Source organism: Ostrea edulis, chromosome 4 (genome assembly GCF_947568905.1).
Source record: "Ostrea edulis chromosome 4, xbOstEdul1.1, whole genome shotgun sequence".
NCBI classification, from domain to species: Eukaryota; Metazoa; Mollusca; class Bivalvia; order Ostreida; family Ostreidae; genus Ostrea; species Ostrea edulis.
Window position 1 is genome coordinate 53,665,447 of NC_079167.1, and position 15,234 is coordinate 53,680,680.

The 15,234-nt window shown below is 34.2% G+C and overlaps 1 protein-coding gene across 1 annotated transcript in view; it reads right to left on the reverse strand.

The window, feature by feature from the left end:
• LOC125668208 (cyclin-G-associated kinase-like) overlaps positions 1-14,914 on the reverse strand; it is a 48,939-nt gene extending 34,025 nt beyond the window's left edge. The window contains exons 1-8 of the mRNA XM_048902045.2: positions 14,698-14,914; positions 12,091-12,152; positions 10,479-10,538; positions 8,854-8,956; positions 7,519-7,655; positions 5,223-5,348; positions 2,192-2,281; positions 535-670 (exon numbers count right to left, since the gene is read on the reverse strand). Of these exons, the coding sequence (XP_048758002.2) occupies positions 535-670; positions 2,192-2,281; positions 5,223-5,348; positions 7,519-7,655; positions 8,854-8,956; positions 10,479-10,538; positions 12,091-12,152; positions 14,698-14,827 (844 nt within the window). The 5' untranslated portion in view covers positions 14,828-14,914. The remainder of the gene's footprint in view (positions 1-534; positions 671-2,191; positions 2,282-5,222; positions 5,349-7,518; positions 7,656-8,853; positions 8,957-10,478; positions 10,539-12,090; positions 12,153-14,697) is intronic.
• Positions 14,915-15,234: the final 320 nt, after the last annotated feature.

A 15,234-nucleotide genomic window follows, 5' to 3' on the forward strand; every position in this document is an offset into this window, starting at 1 on the left:
CCCTTAAAATACATCATCTGACAAGGTTTGATTATTCTAGACATCATAGTCAAACTACATTTGGTAAGATTCTTTGACGAGGTCAGTATGACCTAGCTCTTTACTTTATAAAACACATTTCCCTAAAGACACAAGATTTGATGTTTCTAGACCTAAACCAAGTTATAAGCCAGACAAAAAACCTAATGAATGGCAAGACATAATCTGGAAACCTTCTCTATACCATGGTATGATGCATCAAACAGAGGCATATAAAATTTACCAGTGACCCTCACTTTGCGTCAGGTTATACTCAACCTTTGTGACTAGTAAACACTTTAAATATCCCTCCATAATAGAGTTATGACCTACAAAAATTCTTCTTCATTTCTTTAAACAGGTGACCTTGAACTTGGTCAAATGACCTTGACTTGGGATCATGACAATATGAGTTTCCAATACTGTAAAACAAGAAAATTTGGTGAATACATATTTCATCGGTATTTGACTTACTGATGAGATCGTGCAACTACTCTATATTGGTATTTGACTTACTGATGAGATCATGGAATACAGTATACTCTGTATCAGTATTTGGAATGGCGTAGTTTGCATTAATGATTCTTAATTTGGCTGAATCCTCAAATGGATGGTTACCAAAGCAGAGCATGTACAGTAGACATCCCAAGGCCTAAATTTGTAAAGAAAAATAAATCCTCATAATAGAAAGAAAACACAATGATGTAAGAATTCCCTGAAACATTCTGCTACCCTATTTAACATTTGCTCTCCATTCTCTCACTCAGCAATATTTACATTTTCAATATTTTTTGCCTTTGATATCTTAACACATTGTAATGATAGCCATTTCCTCATGAATGTGATGCAGTTGTGAACAATGCACGTATGAATAAATAAAGTACATCTATTTTAACCACTGGGAATTCTAAGGAAAATGAAAGTAAAATGTAAATATTAAGATTAAATTTCATTTCTGAAAATATATGAGGGTAGGAACTGCGACGATTCACTGCCACATGAAGTATGCCGGCATGAAGCATTGCAGTTTATGCCATCATGCATTTTTAAAAATATAATTTATAACTGAATTAACTTCTCTGCATTCTGTGTTCACTTAGTGATTGGTCACTTATCATGCACATTTCATTTGCTTAACATTCACATTCCATTCACTTATATATGCAGATTCCATTCACATCTAATTTGCTTGAACAATCACATTCATTCATTTATCATTCATTATTCAGCTCTTTCATTTAGTAACTGTCACAACACTGGGGCCTCTCTCATAATTAATATGCATTCAGATTAGTTGTTTGACGTTCAGGGGTCAATAAAAAGAGTTTTTAAGAAATAAAACATTTTCACTACACGGGTGATACAACCCAGTCCTAACAACACAACCTCTGACTCATGGGGCAATAATTTTACATTTCCATAAAAGCTTCTCTCTCCTTATCATTATTTTGTATTTCAAAGGACACACATAATATATTTCTGAGTATAAGTAAATCTGGTACGTTCCCTGTGGCCCCCTCATCGTCAAATTCAACAGTGCATAACAATTCACTTTGATGATATTTCAAAATGATTACCTGCAGGTATCAATTAAGATTGTCAATCAGGTATTTAATATAAACTATGAAAACAAACTTCTTGTTTCTCTTTATTACAAAATTGTTGCCTAGATGTACAGTGAGAGGGAAGACCAGAACATGAACAAGTAGACATTTATTCCATTCTCAATATAATGTTCACGAGTATAGACTATTTTTTTTAATTAAATGGGACTAATTTAGAAAATGTTGGCCTTTAAAACATGCATGGCCCCTGGGGTTGAAGACCTTGAAATTCCAAATTTTCATTGTTCTACATGTACACCCAAAAGATGCTCCACACGAACGCTTCACTTAAGTCTCCGAGATTAAGTTAGGAGTTCCCAGCTTATAAACAGTGCACACACTGTAGGTTACATGAGAACTCTGATGACAAAAATCTTTGCAGTAAGCACCCCTGAATTCATACCCTCTGCTTACATGTTTTAATGTCCTTTTTTTTTAAAATTCTTCTAACAAATCTTGTTTTACACTTAATAAAGTTTGTGAAAAGTTGCATGTACAATGTTTCTGATTAATGTTAGAAAATAGTTTGAAATATTTCTAATTTCGTTTGTCCTTCTTTTTATACTTACCCATACATCACTAGCTTCACATATAGCAAAATTCTGATAAAGATCTAACATTTCCGGCGCACGATACATAGGAGTTGTGTTTTTGGCAATCTGAAATAAATTAATCATTCTCAATTCAGAACTGACCAGGCACAACCTAAGGTAAATAAGAACTATCCAAAGCATGTGTCTACCAGATTTGCTCTTCGTCAGTTGTAGCTCAGAGTTAACCCAAAGCAAATGCAGAGCTGTCATGGAGCAGACCCAGAGAGCAAACCAAGTGAATATAGACAACAGATCCACTATTTTTAACAGCTATTAAACCAAAGTTTATTATTTTAGTAAAACCCTTCATTTGAAAAAAAAACACCATTATTTGAAATAACAAGAGTATTGCAAACAGTACAACATACGCCAATTAGACCTTCAGTGCAATATCTGTATCCATGATGAAAAAAAATCCAGAAAACTATTAAGGTTTTTCTACAAAGTGATACTACAACCTTGACCTTTGACCTTGATAAACAATAGGCATCCTCCCTTGGCATAAGGTGTGTGTGTACCAAGTTTGACGGTCCTAACCCCAACGGTTCTATTTGTATCCTGCTTACAAGATTTCCTATTAAGTGATACTATGACCTTGACCTTTGAACAAAAGGAGTCCTCCACTTGGCATGAGAAGTATGTGTACCAAGTTTGACGGTCCTAGCCCCTATAGTTCGGTCTATATTCTGCCTACAATTTTTTCCCACTAACTGATACTACGACAATGACCTTTGGCCTTGTAAAACAGTACTGATCTTTCTCTCATCATGGTGATCAAATGTACCAAGTTGTAAGATCCTGGAGCTTACGGTTCAGTCTATGTCCTGCCTACAAGGTTTTCCTAATAAGTGATGCTACGACCTTGACCTTTGACCTTGAGAAACAATAGAGATCTTCCTCTCATCATGGTAATCAAATGTACCAAGTTGTAAGATCCTGAAGCTTACAGTTCATTTTGTATTTTGCCTACAAGGTGGACGGACACACAGATGGACAATGCCGTACCATAATATGCCCTGTCTTTGACGGGCATATAAAAACCAGTGATAATCATGATATCTTCATATGAAATCTGATGATTATCTCGTGAAGGGCTGGAAAAGTGCTGCATGTATGCTAAAAAGTCAAGCGATCATTGACTGGGGAATCAATAGCAATCAGTATGATACAGGAAAATAATTTAGAAAGTTCCATCACCTTTCCACCAGCAAATCAATAGCGAGTCATCTCCAAATTATGACCATCCTGCCTATGTTTCATGACAATCATGCAAAGTGTTCATAGTTACTGGTCAGAAAATAATTGCTGTGTGGATGTTTTAAACCAGTGACATTTGACCTGAAGATCAATAGGGATTATCTAAAAGTCAGATCCACCTCCCTATGAAGTTTGATGACCATGACGAAGGGTTCTCTAGTAATTGGTCAGCCAGTAATGAAAATACTCTCTACAGACTGACTAATGTTGTGCAATCTGCCTCGCTTTTTCTAAGAGGACACAAAAAAATATCAACCAATCAGAACAAAGCACAAATACTTTCATTGTACTGCACTTTCAGAATTCTCACAATATACCATGATTTCTAAAATTGGAATGAATCAGCCCAAACAAATGGCTGTAAAACAAAATCACGAATTCCTTAACAATATTCATATTTGTAGTTAGGGTAAATGACTTCAAATTCTATCTTAAAATGCACTGTGATTAATACTAAATTATTATAATCTAAGCAGGGGTCTGTTGTTTAATACATTAAATTCCCAAAGACTAAATGCCATGTTCTAGCTTTGTGAAGCAGTAAACACTATGAGTACACTGAGAACCATTTTTCTGTTCATACACTAGACAGATCACCCTCACTTTCTTAAGAACGGGAATAAAAACTATAAGCCTGGGGCTCTTACCATTACTCAATTTTCAAAAATTGCAAAAATCACATACATTCTGTACATTGTTTACCATGCTTGACTGGTCTTGGATCCGTGTCTTACGGACGTTTTTAACTATTCACCACCTGATCATACTGGTTATCACATGAAGACTATTGAAAAGTACAATTATTCTCAGTTTTCACATCAAAGTCAAATTTAGAAAAGGTTACACAATATAATATTTTTTGCTGCTTTTGGTCAGTAGCTGTTCATTTGTTATCTTAACTATGATCCCAGTTTCATTCACAGTAAATAGTTTACAATGTGTAGTGATGTGCGGATTGTTCATAACTCTGAAGACATTACTATAAAATGAATATCTTCCATAGATCATATTTATTACAGTGATGTTCCAATCAACGATAATAATAAAAACATTGAATATATAATACATTATCATTTTAATAATCAATCATAAGAAAGAATGTACTTTATGAACAAAGTCTGAAAACATTTCCTGCTGGGTTTAGCTATTGAAATAAGAAACCAATGTCTTAATGGTCACCTGTGTTTCATGCAACAAAGAACTTACATTAGAACTGTTGCATGCTGATGATGCTTTCACTTTTTGATGTTAAAAAGAAACTTGAGTGTCTCCATGACAAAATTTCTAACGTTTTGTGGACACATAGTTCTTGGCCAAATGAGCAATTGGCTCAGGGTCATGACTTACTGGTCAAAACAACTTTTGTGCCAAGTTTTGAGGTTCAAATGTCTTTCCATTACAAAGTTTAAATGCCTGCTTCAAACATATGTATCATTTTTTTCCCAGTGTCCTTGATGATGTTTCAGGGTTATAACACATCAGAAATGTCTGACTATAAGCAACCTTTGTGTCAAGTCTGAACTTCTAACATCTGTCCCTTAGAAACTTAGAGTCTAAATAATTGTTTCAAAGCCCTAAATATCCTGAACCATAATAACAGTTTGGTCCTGGTAAAGAACAGGTTTAATATAATATCATAACAAAATCTGTGGAAAAATTAATCGTCTGTGGTAGAAAGTCTAAGGATAGACATGGTGATTTCAGTATACCTCCACCCAAAACTTTATTTGCGGGGGATATAATAAAGTACCTCATCTTCAACTAGGCTTCTTTGGATAGAAGACCATGTGCTGTCCGGGAAATGTGTTTCTGTTGTGGCACTGCCAAAGTCACACAGCTTGATCATACCCTTGGAACTTATCAACAGATTCTCAGCCTACAAAAAGTAGATCTAATAAAGTGCATTTTGACTGCAAATAAAATCTTATACCATTTTCTCAACAATTATGCCTACAATGAGATTGAGATTGTTTATGTACATTCACAAAAGGCCCATGGGCAAAATTGTTCACCTAAGCTGCATTTTCTCAAATATCATATCCAAATACATATAATGTCCTCACCACAAATTAGGATGCACACATATTAAATGACAAAAAGAATTGTACCAATGTGGTTCTTGACAGGAAGATATTTTGTTAGATATCTATATATAGTCCAATGTAAAACATTAAATCTCTCCTGCCTGGACACTGGGGGTCATGGTATGAACAAACTTATATCTACGATGAATGAGGCGCAGCTTTCAAGTTAGTTTGACACATTACTTTTATGGTTCTTGAGAAGAAGATTTCCTATACAATTCTTCAGAAAATTTTAGTTCAAAACAAATCACATGTAACCATGGGCAAGTTTTGTTGTTATATCACGTGTGATAAGTTGTGAAAAGACCTAAATGCTATCTTTATAGCCATATTCAGTGACCCAAATTATATGTCAGATGCAGATCATGAGTTGGAAGAAGCATACCAAGATGTGTCATTTGAGTTAATTTGGTTTTTATTGCACTTGCCATAAGGTAAGAACATATTCAAGAGTTGCCCTTAACCAATCGTAGAAGCATAAAATTTACATCAGCAACAACTTCCTGACCATGAGCAGGAAAAAGCATTCATATTAGAAAATCTCCCACAAGAGTACACTATACAAGCACATGTGTAAGAAAGTGTATGGAGAATACAATCAGTTTAGTTGATTGATATCCAAAAGTCTAGATGTCCCTGATTAAAAAAAAAAAGTTTTTACTCCACCTACAAGGAGCATACGCTACAAAATTCACAATTTTTGGTCCGCTTACCCAATTGATGCCACATGTTCATAAAATTTTGCTTACAACTTAAGCTGCTGTATTTGAAACGAAGCTGAACATTTTCCAATGTTAACATGCAATAATGAACATGGTTAATTGTTCTCCCCATTAATTTTTAAACAAAAATTTCAAAAAACAATTACATTGCTGTGGTAAGAGATGTGATGGTTCTGAGGTTAGTGCATTAGTTTTACTTTAGAGAAATGTTTACTGGAATACTCATGAATATACAATTGAGCCTCATTTATATGAACACTTCAAAGGGACACGGACATGATTTTAATACAAAAATAGAGATATTTAATTAATAATATGATAGTATTTGATTTAAGTAAAACATAGCAACACACCTAAATTTCAAAACTGATGCAAAGATGTATTTGAGGCATCTAAACTTTTCATTTTCAAAACAAGGCACAGGCCCTGTTTATGTTTACATGTCACGTAACTCAATCATCAGTTGATGGCTTCCGTGAGAAAAGCTTTTACAATGAAAATTTTGTTCTTTCTTATTTGTGCTTGCTCCCTAAATTGTTTAAACATAAACATATGTCAAAAAATTGAATGCTTTTGACATACATTTTAGAAATCTTGGTGTTCTTATCTCCTTACATGGTTTCCTGGCTATGACGAGCGTGTTGACAAACATGACTTTGGGAGCCAGGTTTTATGTAATTACATAGTATATCATGTGTAAAAATATTTTTAATCCACTTAATCATAAAAGATCTTTAATTCTATAACACAAAAAAAACCCCTGTAAATTTCAATCGATCAAAAATCATGTCCATCCCCCTTTAATGGTGTGGATTTCTTTCTCACAATTTAAAAAATTGAAAAATTCTCAAAGGAATATAAAACATACTAACAAATCACTCTTGCAGTCATACACACAATTACAAAAAAGACTGGAGAAACTTTAATACAGGAACTTGCATTGCATATTCTGCATCCAAAACTTTATCCATATAAATTTATCTAAATCTTTCAGTTTCTGGACAATATCACTTAGAAACCAAAAAATTAACCCATCCATCTTTTATCAAGAACCCTCACTGCTACGCTATGTATAGATCAGTTCTTTATATGAGTGAAAGACTCTTACATGGGGACATAAACAACAAAAAAGAAATTCCACATCATTAGTGTTCATATATATATTTAAATACATGTATGAGGCTCAAATGTCTATTCATGAGTATTCCAGTAAACATGTTTCCAACATCTCTCTACATACCTTTAAATCTCGATGAATAATGGGGGGATTTTGTCTATGCATATGCTGTACAGCACAAGATGTTTGGTAAAAAATCTGAACGACATCATTGCACGGTAGCGGTGATCCAGCACTATTCATCATATTGATCAGCTGATCTGCAAGTTCAACATGAGTCCAATGTTAGAAGACATCACAGTTCACCAGAATGTGGATGGCTTAATGGGGGGTAAAAATCTCTTAAGTAAAACTGATTTCAAACTTTAATATTCGTTATGCATCCTTCTGGTTCTAGAAATAAAGATATATATACTGTAAACGTATTATATTTGGCGTGTACGATATTTGGTGGAAATCGTTTTTTCAACAAGTTAGCGTAGATTTGATTTAGCGCATTCCTGAATTACTTTAAACATCTAGATTTGCGGATGGCATTTAGCGATGTACTTGATTTAGCGGAAGCTGCGTTCCGCCAAAGGCGCTAAATAGAATACACAGCCAAATGTAATACATTTACAGTATACTGTTTTAAAGAGGAAATTTCACTTTATGCACAAAACTTCATGCATGAAATGATCCTGTTGATTTCCATTTCAAACAAATCCCTGATTGTGCCTAATTTCAAACAAATATAAAAAAAAAAAAAAAAAGGTGGAGACTTCATATTTTTATGAAGAAATGAAAATCAGGAAATTGATTCTTTTTGATAAATCAGTGGGCTAGAAGATATTGCCCCATGTGAACCTTGTATTCTCTCTCTATCTCTCCCTTTTTTCACTATTATTATATCAAATACAATAATCAACATGGTTCAAATTGACTGGCAACTTTAAAACATGGCTTATTCATGAACAGAAGATAAATTTCATTAAAACTGTAAATTTTCAATACAAAAAGGACTTTCCTAAATGTTTGACAGTGTGTTTTAACACGTGAGTAGTAGAAAAATACGCCATGAATTATTTTATATTAAAATCTTAAGATGGTACTGTAAAAAATACTGAGATATATCAGAAATAGTTGCACCATAAATCGAAGGTTTTCATAGGTGAACCTGTAGCTCTCTGGTCTACCCCAAATTTCCCCACGAGCCACAGTTCTGCAGTTAACTATTAGATAAAGGTACAATACATGTAACATTGCTTTCGGACTTAATACTCTTGTTGGGTGGATAACTTTGAATTGGTCACAGTAGTGTATTGTCAGTGGCTTTGATTCTTCAAGTTCATACAGTACACTTAATTTCTGCTTTCTTTTGAAAGCTTTTTATCTTTCTCTGTCCAGCATATTAAACAACTTGGGTTTAAACTACATACAGTATAGTTTAAATCTATCCAAACATCTAGATCCACTAACCTGTACACAGCTCCATCAGTAGGAGGTATTCTGACTGTCCTTTGTCACAGTCTGAGGCGGCAGCAATAAACTCCACAATGTTGGGATGCCCTGTCAGCTTTTTCTATCAACAAGGTCAAGGCAACATCACTGTTTCCAGGTTTATCAAATTTATGTAGCTTGATTGCATATTCACTTAAGGAGGTATGCTACACCAGAGAAATTTGATGTAGATGAAAAGTGGAGGATATGTACACTGTACAACAATATTTTGAAGTTGAAAATTTTCAAATTTACTTTATTTTGTCAAAAAATACAGTTTTAGTAGAAGGTAATCTGAAAAAAAATTTAAAACCCCTGCTGGGCTTGAACCTGCGACCTAAAGTTTAGCAGTCGGTATGCTAACCTACTGAGCTACTCGCCTAGGTATTTAAATGGAAAAGGAAAAGTCAAATATTGCTGATGTCGATTTTTTCATCCATGTTTTTAAAGGAAGTCAGCCATTATGACGATGTAGAGTACTACCTTAATTTAAATTTTCAAAATAAAAATAAAATGTAATAGTCAAGATAAAAAAAACCCAGAAAAGTGGGTCACAATCAATACTTTGTTGGATGACGTTAATATAACTACACACATTCAAACACACTAACATACCGGTATGTAGTTGTTTTTAGGGTTCCATTCAAAAATCAAAAAAAATTCCCATGGTTTAACCCAAAACTTCCTTGAGCACTGAATCCTTTCCCATCTCTGCGAACCAAACTGTGTAACAATCATGGTCGATTTAATGCATAAAACTAATGGTGAACATGTGCTGAATCTTCAATTTTAAGCCAGTGATATTTATTTCTACTAGTCCAATGGAACAGTTTCATTACTCATTTAACCTGCAGACAGCTCAAGTAGAGATAATTAACAATTGCATGCTAGGGGTGAATCAATATATCGAAATGTACTGGTATACGCCTGTCCAGCGATATACGATACAGTGTTTCGACGATACGATACAATGTCGGGGTTAAAAATAGCCCTTTTAATAGTCGGGATCGAAGTTCATAATTTAAAAATGGCTTCTAACAGGAACATGATTCCTCAGACTTTAATCCCCGCTTTTTCATTGTGACATTGGAGATTCCTCAGACTTCAATCCCCGCTTTTTCATTGTGACATTGGAGTTTCCTCAGACTTTAATCTCCGTTTTTACATTATGACACATCAGAGATTTCTCAGACTTTAATCCCCGCTTTTACATTGTGACATTGGAGTTTCCTCAGACTTTAATTGTCATTGTTTGTTTTGTTATGAAATAAAAGATATTAAACCACTTCATTTTTTTTAAAATTTTGATATTTTACTTCAGAAAATGCTTAACTACCTTGTATATCCAATATATCGGATATCGCATCAGAAAATATTGTATCGTATCGTATAATCTTGAGCAATACACACCCCTATTGCATGCCCTGGTGATTTTTGTTCAACATCATAAAGAAAAGTTCATTTCTATACACCTCACTTTTCTAATTTCATGTAATTTCGCTACATCCTTTGTTTATGATTTTGACAATATCTGTATCTTCTAATTAAAACAATTATAATTATGAAATGACATCCTAACTTCTTTTAAGTCTCAATAAGGATACAAGAAACCTTATTTCATCCATAACCATCTTGTTCTTTTCTTTATCATGAGCAAGCAACCTCTGAAATGAAAAACAATCAAAATAAATCTCACAACTTGCTGTTAAGTTGGTAACTATGAATATGGTAATAATCCACATGAGGCTCATAGGCCATAGTGCTCAGCTGTGCCACCCATCTCATACAAGGTTAAGGGCCAACAGCAGACATGGCTTCAACAAAATTGAATCTAAACTACAGGCATATAAATTAGAACAAGAGATATTTGTAAAACATATATATGCCCCCCATGGTGCAAAATTGAAAAGGGTTATACACATGCATCATTTAATTGATAGTATCACCAATTCAAAATATTGAGCAGACAATATCTTCCTATGTTAAGAGTGGATTGACCATGTGACCTAAAAACCAATAGGGGTCATCTACTCCTTATGCTGTACCAGTGTACCAAGTTTGGTGTCAATCAAGCAAATAATTCTTAAAATATAGGAAACAATATATTACTATTTTCAGTTTAACCCTTGACCTTTGACCATGTGGCATCAAAATCAATAGGTGTCATCTTCTCCTGAAGATGTACCACCACACTAAGTTTGATGTCTATCAAGCAAAGGGTTCTCAAGATATTGAGCGGACAGTATATACCTATGTCTAGTTTGACCCTTGACCATGTGACCTCAAAATCAAAAGAGGTCATCTTTTCCTAAAGTTATACAAGCTTACCAAGTTTGATGTCTGTCAAGCAAAGGGTTCTCAAGATATTGAGCAGACAGTATATACCTATGTCCAGTTTGACCCTTGACCTTTGACCATATGACCTCAAAATCAATAGGGGTCATCTTCTACTGAAAATATACAAGTTTACCAAGTTTGATGTCTATAAAGCAAAGGATTCTCAAGATATTGAGTGGACAGTATATTCCTATGTCCAGTTTGACCCTTGACTTTTGACCATGTGACCTCAAAATCAATAGGGTTCATCTTCTCCTGAAGATGTACCAGTGTATCAAGTTTGATGTCTGTCAAGTAAAGGGCTTTCTAGACATTGAGTGGTCAGTATATTCCTGTGTCCAGTGTGACCCTTGACCTTCGACCATGTGACCTCAAAATCAATAGGGGTCATCCACTTCTTAGGATGTACCAGTGTATGAAGTTTGATATCTATCAAGCAAAGGGTTCTCAAAATATTGAGCAGACAGTATATCCTAGGTCCAGACTAGATTGACCCTTGACTTTGACCATGTGGCCTGAAAAACAATAGCAGTCCTCTTCTACTCATAACCAACCCACATGTGAAATATCATTATGATCAAGTGAATGGTTCTCAAGATATTGAGCCGACAACATGTGGTCTACCAACTGACCGAGTTACAGGCGCAAAGCAATATGCCCCTCTTCTTTGAAGGGGGTATAAAAATTGAACCCTTGTAGTTCTTAAGAGGATTAAAAAGATTTCTTTAAAATTCTATATATTCCTATTTCAAACCCTTAATCCACCTCTTGTGGCCCCACCCTAGCTGTGGCAGTCATAGTGTGAACAAACTTGAACGTATATTACATAATGATGCTTACCTATGAATTTGAGGCATTATAATAGTCTGACAAACTCACCTTGAGGGCATAATCTTTCCCAGTCACTACATCTTGTGCAACATATACAAAAGCATAGCCACCTGAAAAAAGAAGTTTTATTCCAATTTAGAAATGCACCAAGGATTGTGATCACACTGTAAAATATTACATATTTAAGATTGATTGATTGAATCTTGCTAAAACGTCTCGCTCGAGAATTTTTCACTCATATGGAGACGTCACCAAGACCGGTGAAGGGCTTCATATTTAAGAAATGTCTTTCGGTTTTTGAAAGTTTATGAGATGATATACCTTGAACCTTTTCACATCAGCATATTGAAGGGAGCACATTAGCTCAGTCACTGACACCATTCAATGTTTATACACAGTCATTGTAAATACAAAGATTTGTGACCCTTTCAGACCCTGGGTACTCCTGGTAAATAGCACCGGGTTCCAAGTCATAAAATAAACAAGCTAACTTTTGACAGTCACCTTCTAACAAAAGTGAGCTTGTTTTAAGTTTCATTACCCTGACGTCTTTGCTGATTTGGCTACACCTGCTTCTCAATATTCCTACATTTAAGATAAATATCCAGACCACATCTTAATATTGAAAACTCTATAGATTTCTATGGATATCTTGCATATATATTTATTCTCAGGGATATATAATATAGGTGACTCTTTCAAATATATGGGACCACAATAAAACTTTGAGAGACTGAAAGATTTGAGTTTCTAAATGTCCAGAAATCGATACTTTGATCAACCAATAAGGGACAAGATCAAAAGATCGATGTCAGATAAATATCTAAATTCAATTAGTTAGGAAGAGGGGGGGGGGAGGGGGGGAGATAAAAAATTCCCGTAAGTTTCTGTGTCATCTGACATCAATTACACTTTAGTTGAAAAAGAAAAAAGACAAGTGACTTAAAAACCATATACTAATATTACATTTTGATGAACATTTAAGTTTTAATTTACACCTTCATTTGTGAATAAACAGTAGAAAAGGTATACAGAGTGTTATTCATACTCGTATGTTTTTACTTGTTAACTGAGTGGATTTGACATTCATCATATTTAGTTTTAAGGGGGTGGGGGTGCCTTGGTGAAAACTATGTGAATCTATTTTTTTGTCAGAATAAAAGAAAATTGAAGTGGGCTACATTATTGCAGCTACTTTATGGAATGTACTTTATTCTCATGATTTCTCGTAAGTCCAAAATAGTAAGGGGGGGGGGGGGGGGTTGTCACCGTCAGGAGTAATATACTTAACTTTTGAACATCATAGAAAATTGACAAGTCCCTTATTACTCGTTATAACAACAACTAAGCTAAAAAATATACATCAACCCACGCATTCATATTTTCTTTATTTGTATCAAGTTTCTTAATTTTTATATCACAGGGTTTGACATTTACTTTTTTGAGCACTAGATCAGTCAGGCTACTTGAAATGATTTTACTAGACCTGACTTTACATCCACTAGTCCTGACCAACTTTCCAGAAAAAAATGATAATTTCTCCATATTTAGATATTTAATTCAAATGACAAACGCTAAGTTTGAACTAAAATGTATTTAATTGTCTCAAAAAAATCTTTAGTCTCATCATTCGATTTGATGCTTTTATTTTCAAACACATTTTCTGTTTCTTTAAATTCTACCCAGCACGGAAATTTTTGAGTCCATTTAGAATAAAATGACCTCAATCGTTTTTTTTTTTATTTATATTTCATAAGCCCTGCTTTGTTTTTTCCCAACCTTTTCCTTTTTTTCTCTTGGGACATCTTTCCTTGAGGACCAGAATTCGTATTTAAATATAGAGACATTCCCGCACATATGTCAACCAAAAAAATGTCTGTTTACAACATAATTTATCAATTTGATAAACACTCTCTTATATTTAATTCACATAAACTGGTGGGTTTTTTAAAAATGAAAATAAATTCTATTTATATCTATTTATCCGAAACATAACTTTACACACATTAACATTGGGTAGATGTCGTAAAACATCACTTCCGACCGCGACTTATTTATAAGAACTACAAATAGAGATTATGTCATCACACGGTTCAAGATAGCTCGCAAACTCTTTACAGTTATTTTATAGTCAAGAATAAAATATCTATGGTTTAAAGTAAAGTTTCTCGTTTGTTTTTTCAATACGACCAGTCAGAGTAATAAATCGACATTTTACCCTACCGGACTGATCATTTAGTAGACTCAGTCGGTCGGACGTGCCTTAGTGTCAAATCCTTTATAAAATTCTGTTGTTTGGTTTGACAGGTTTGAAACAACCAGTTTCAATCAAACTATTTGTGTGTGTGTTTGTGGGATTTTTTTGTGTGTGTTTTTTTTTTGGGGGGGGGGTGTTATTTAGTTTTGTTTGTTGTTGCTGTTGTTGTTTTTTTAATGCATGTTTTCAAACTTACAAGCTGGGAACAAGCCCGTCTACTATACGGTCAAATAGATCTGTTATTTACTTCAATTCCACGAAGTTCATTGAACGTGTGATAATGTTCTTGACGCGCAGATAACGTTTCTTACGCTAGTTGACGTGGTATGGATATTACTTTAAGCCTAGGGGATGTATGGTGACTTGGTGGGAGGATTTTGATATCATTACGGGCTCACCTTCCGCTATAACTCTCCGTACTCGAAGTTTCTGTTGTCCCAGTTCCACAGTTTGACCAACAAAGTCATTTTCTGCTCCAGAAGTATTTCCGGTAAAAACACCTAAAGCGGATTTAAAGAAATCAGTCATTATTACATGATATCATATCCCCTTATCGATGTCGTATAGCCTAATGCATAAATGACGTCTATTACCGGAAGTTGATGTTACTTCGCTCACAGAATGGCAAGTTGATTTACCCAAATGAACCTAAATGGTACGGTGGCTGATTTATATATGTAACAGGTGGAATATATATATATATATATATATATATATATATATATATATATATATATATATATAATTCCTTCCCACGAAAACATCAATATGAATTTTCCCACAAGTAATGGAAATTAAGAACGTAAAACATGTAGCCTGCTCTTAATTTACTAAAAACGAATTTTTATTTCGAGGAAACAAATTTAATTTCGAGGAAACGCTTTTTACTTCGTGAGAAAGAATTTCATTACGATTAAACGAATTTTATTTTGTGG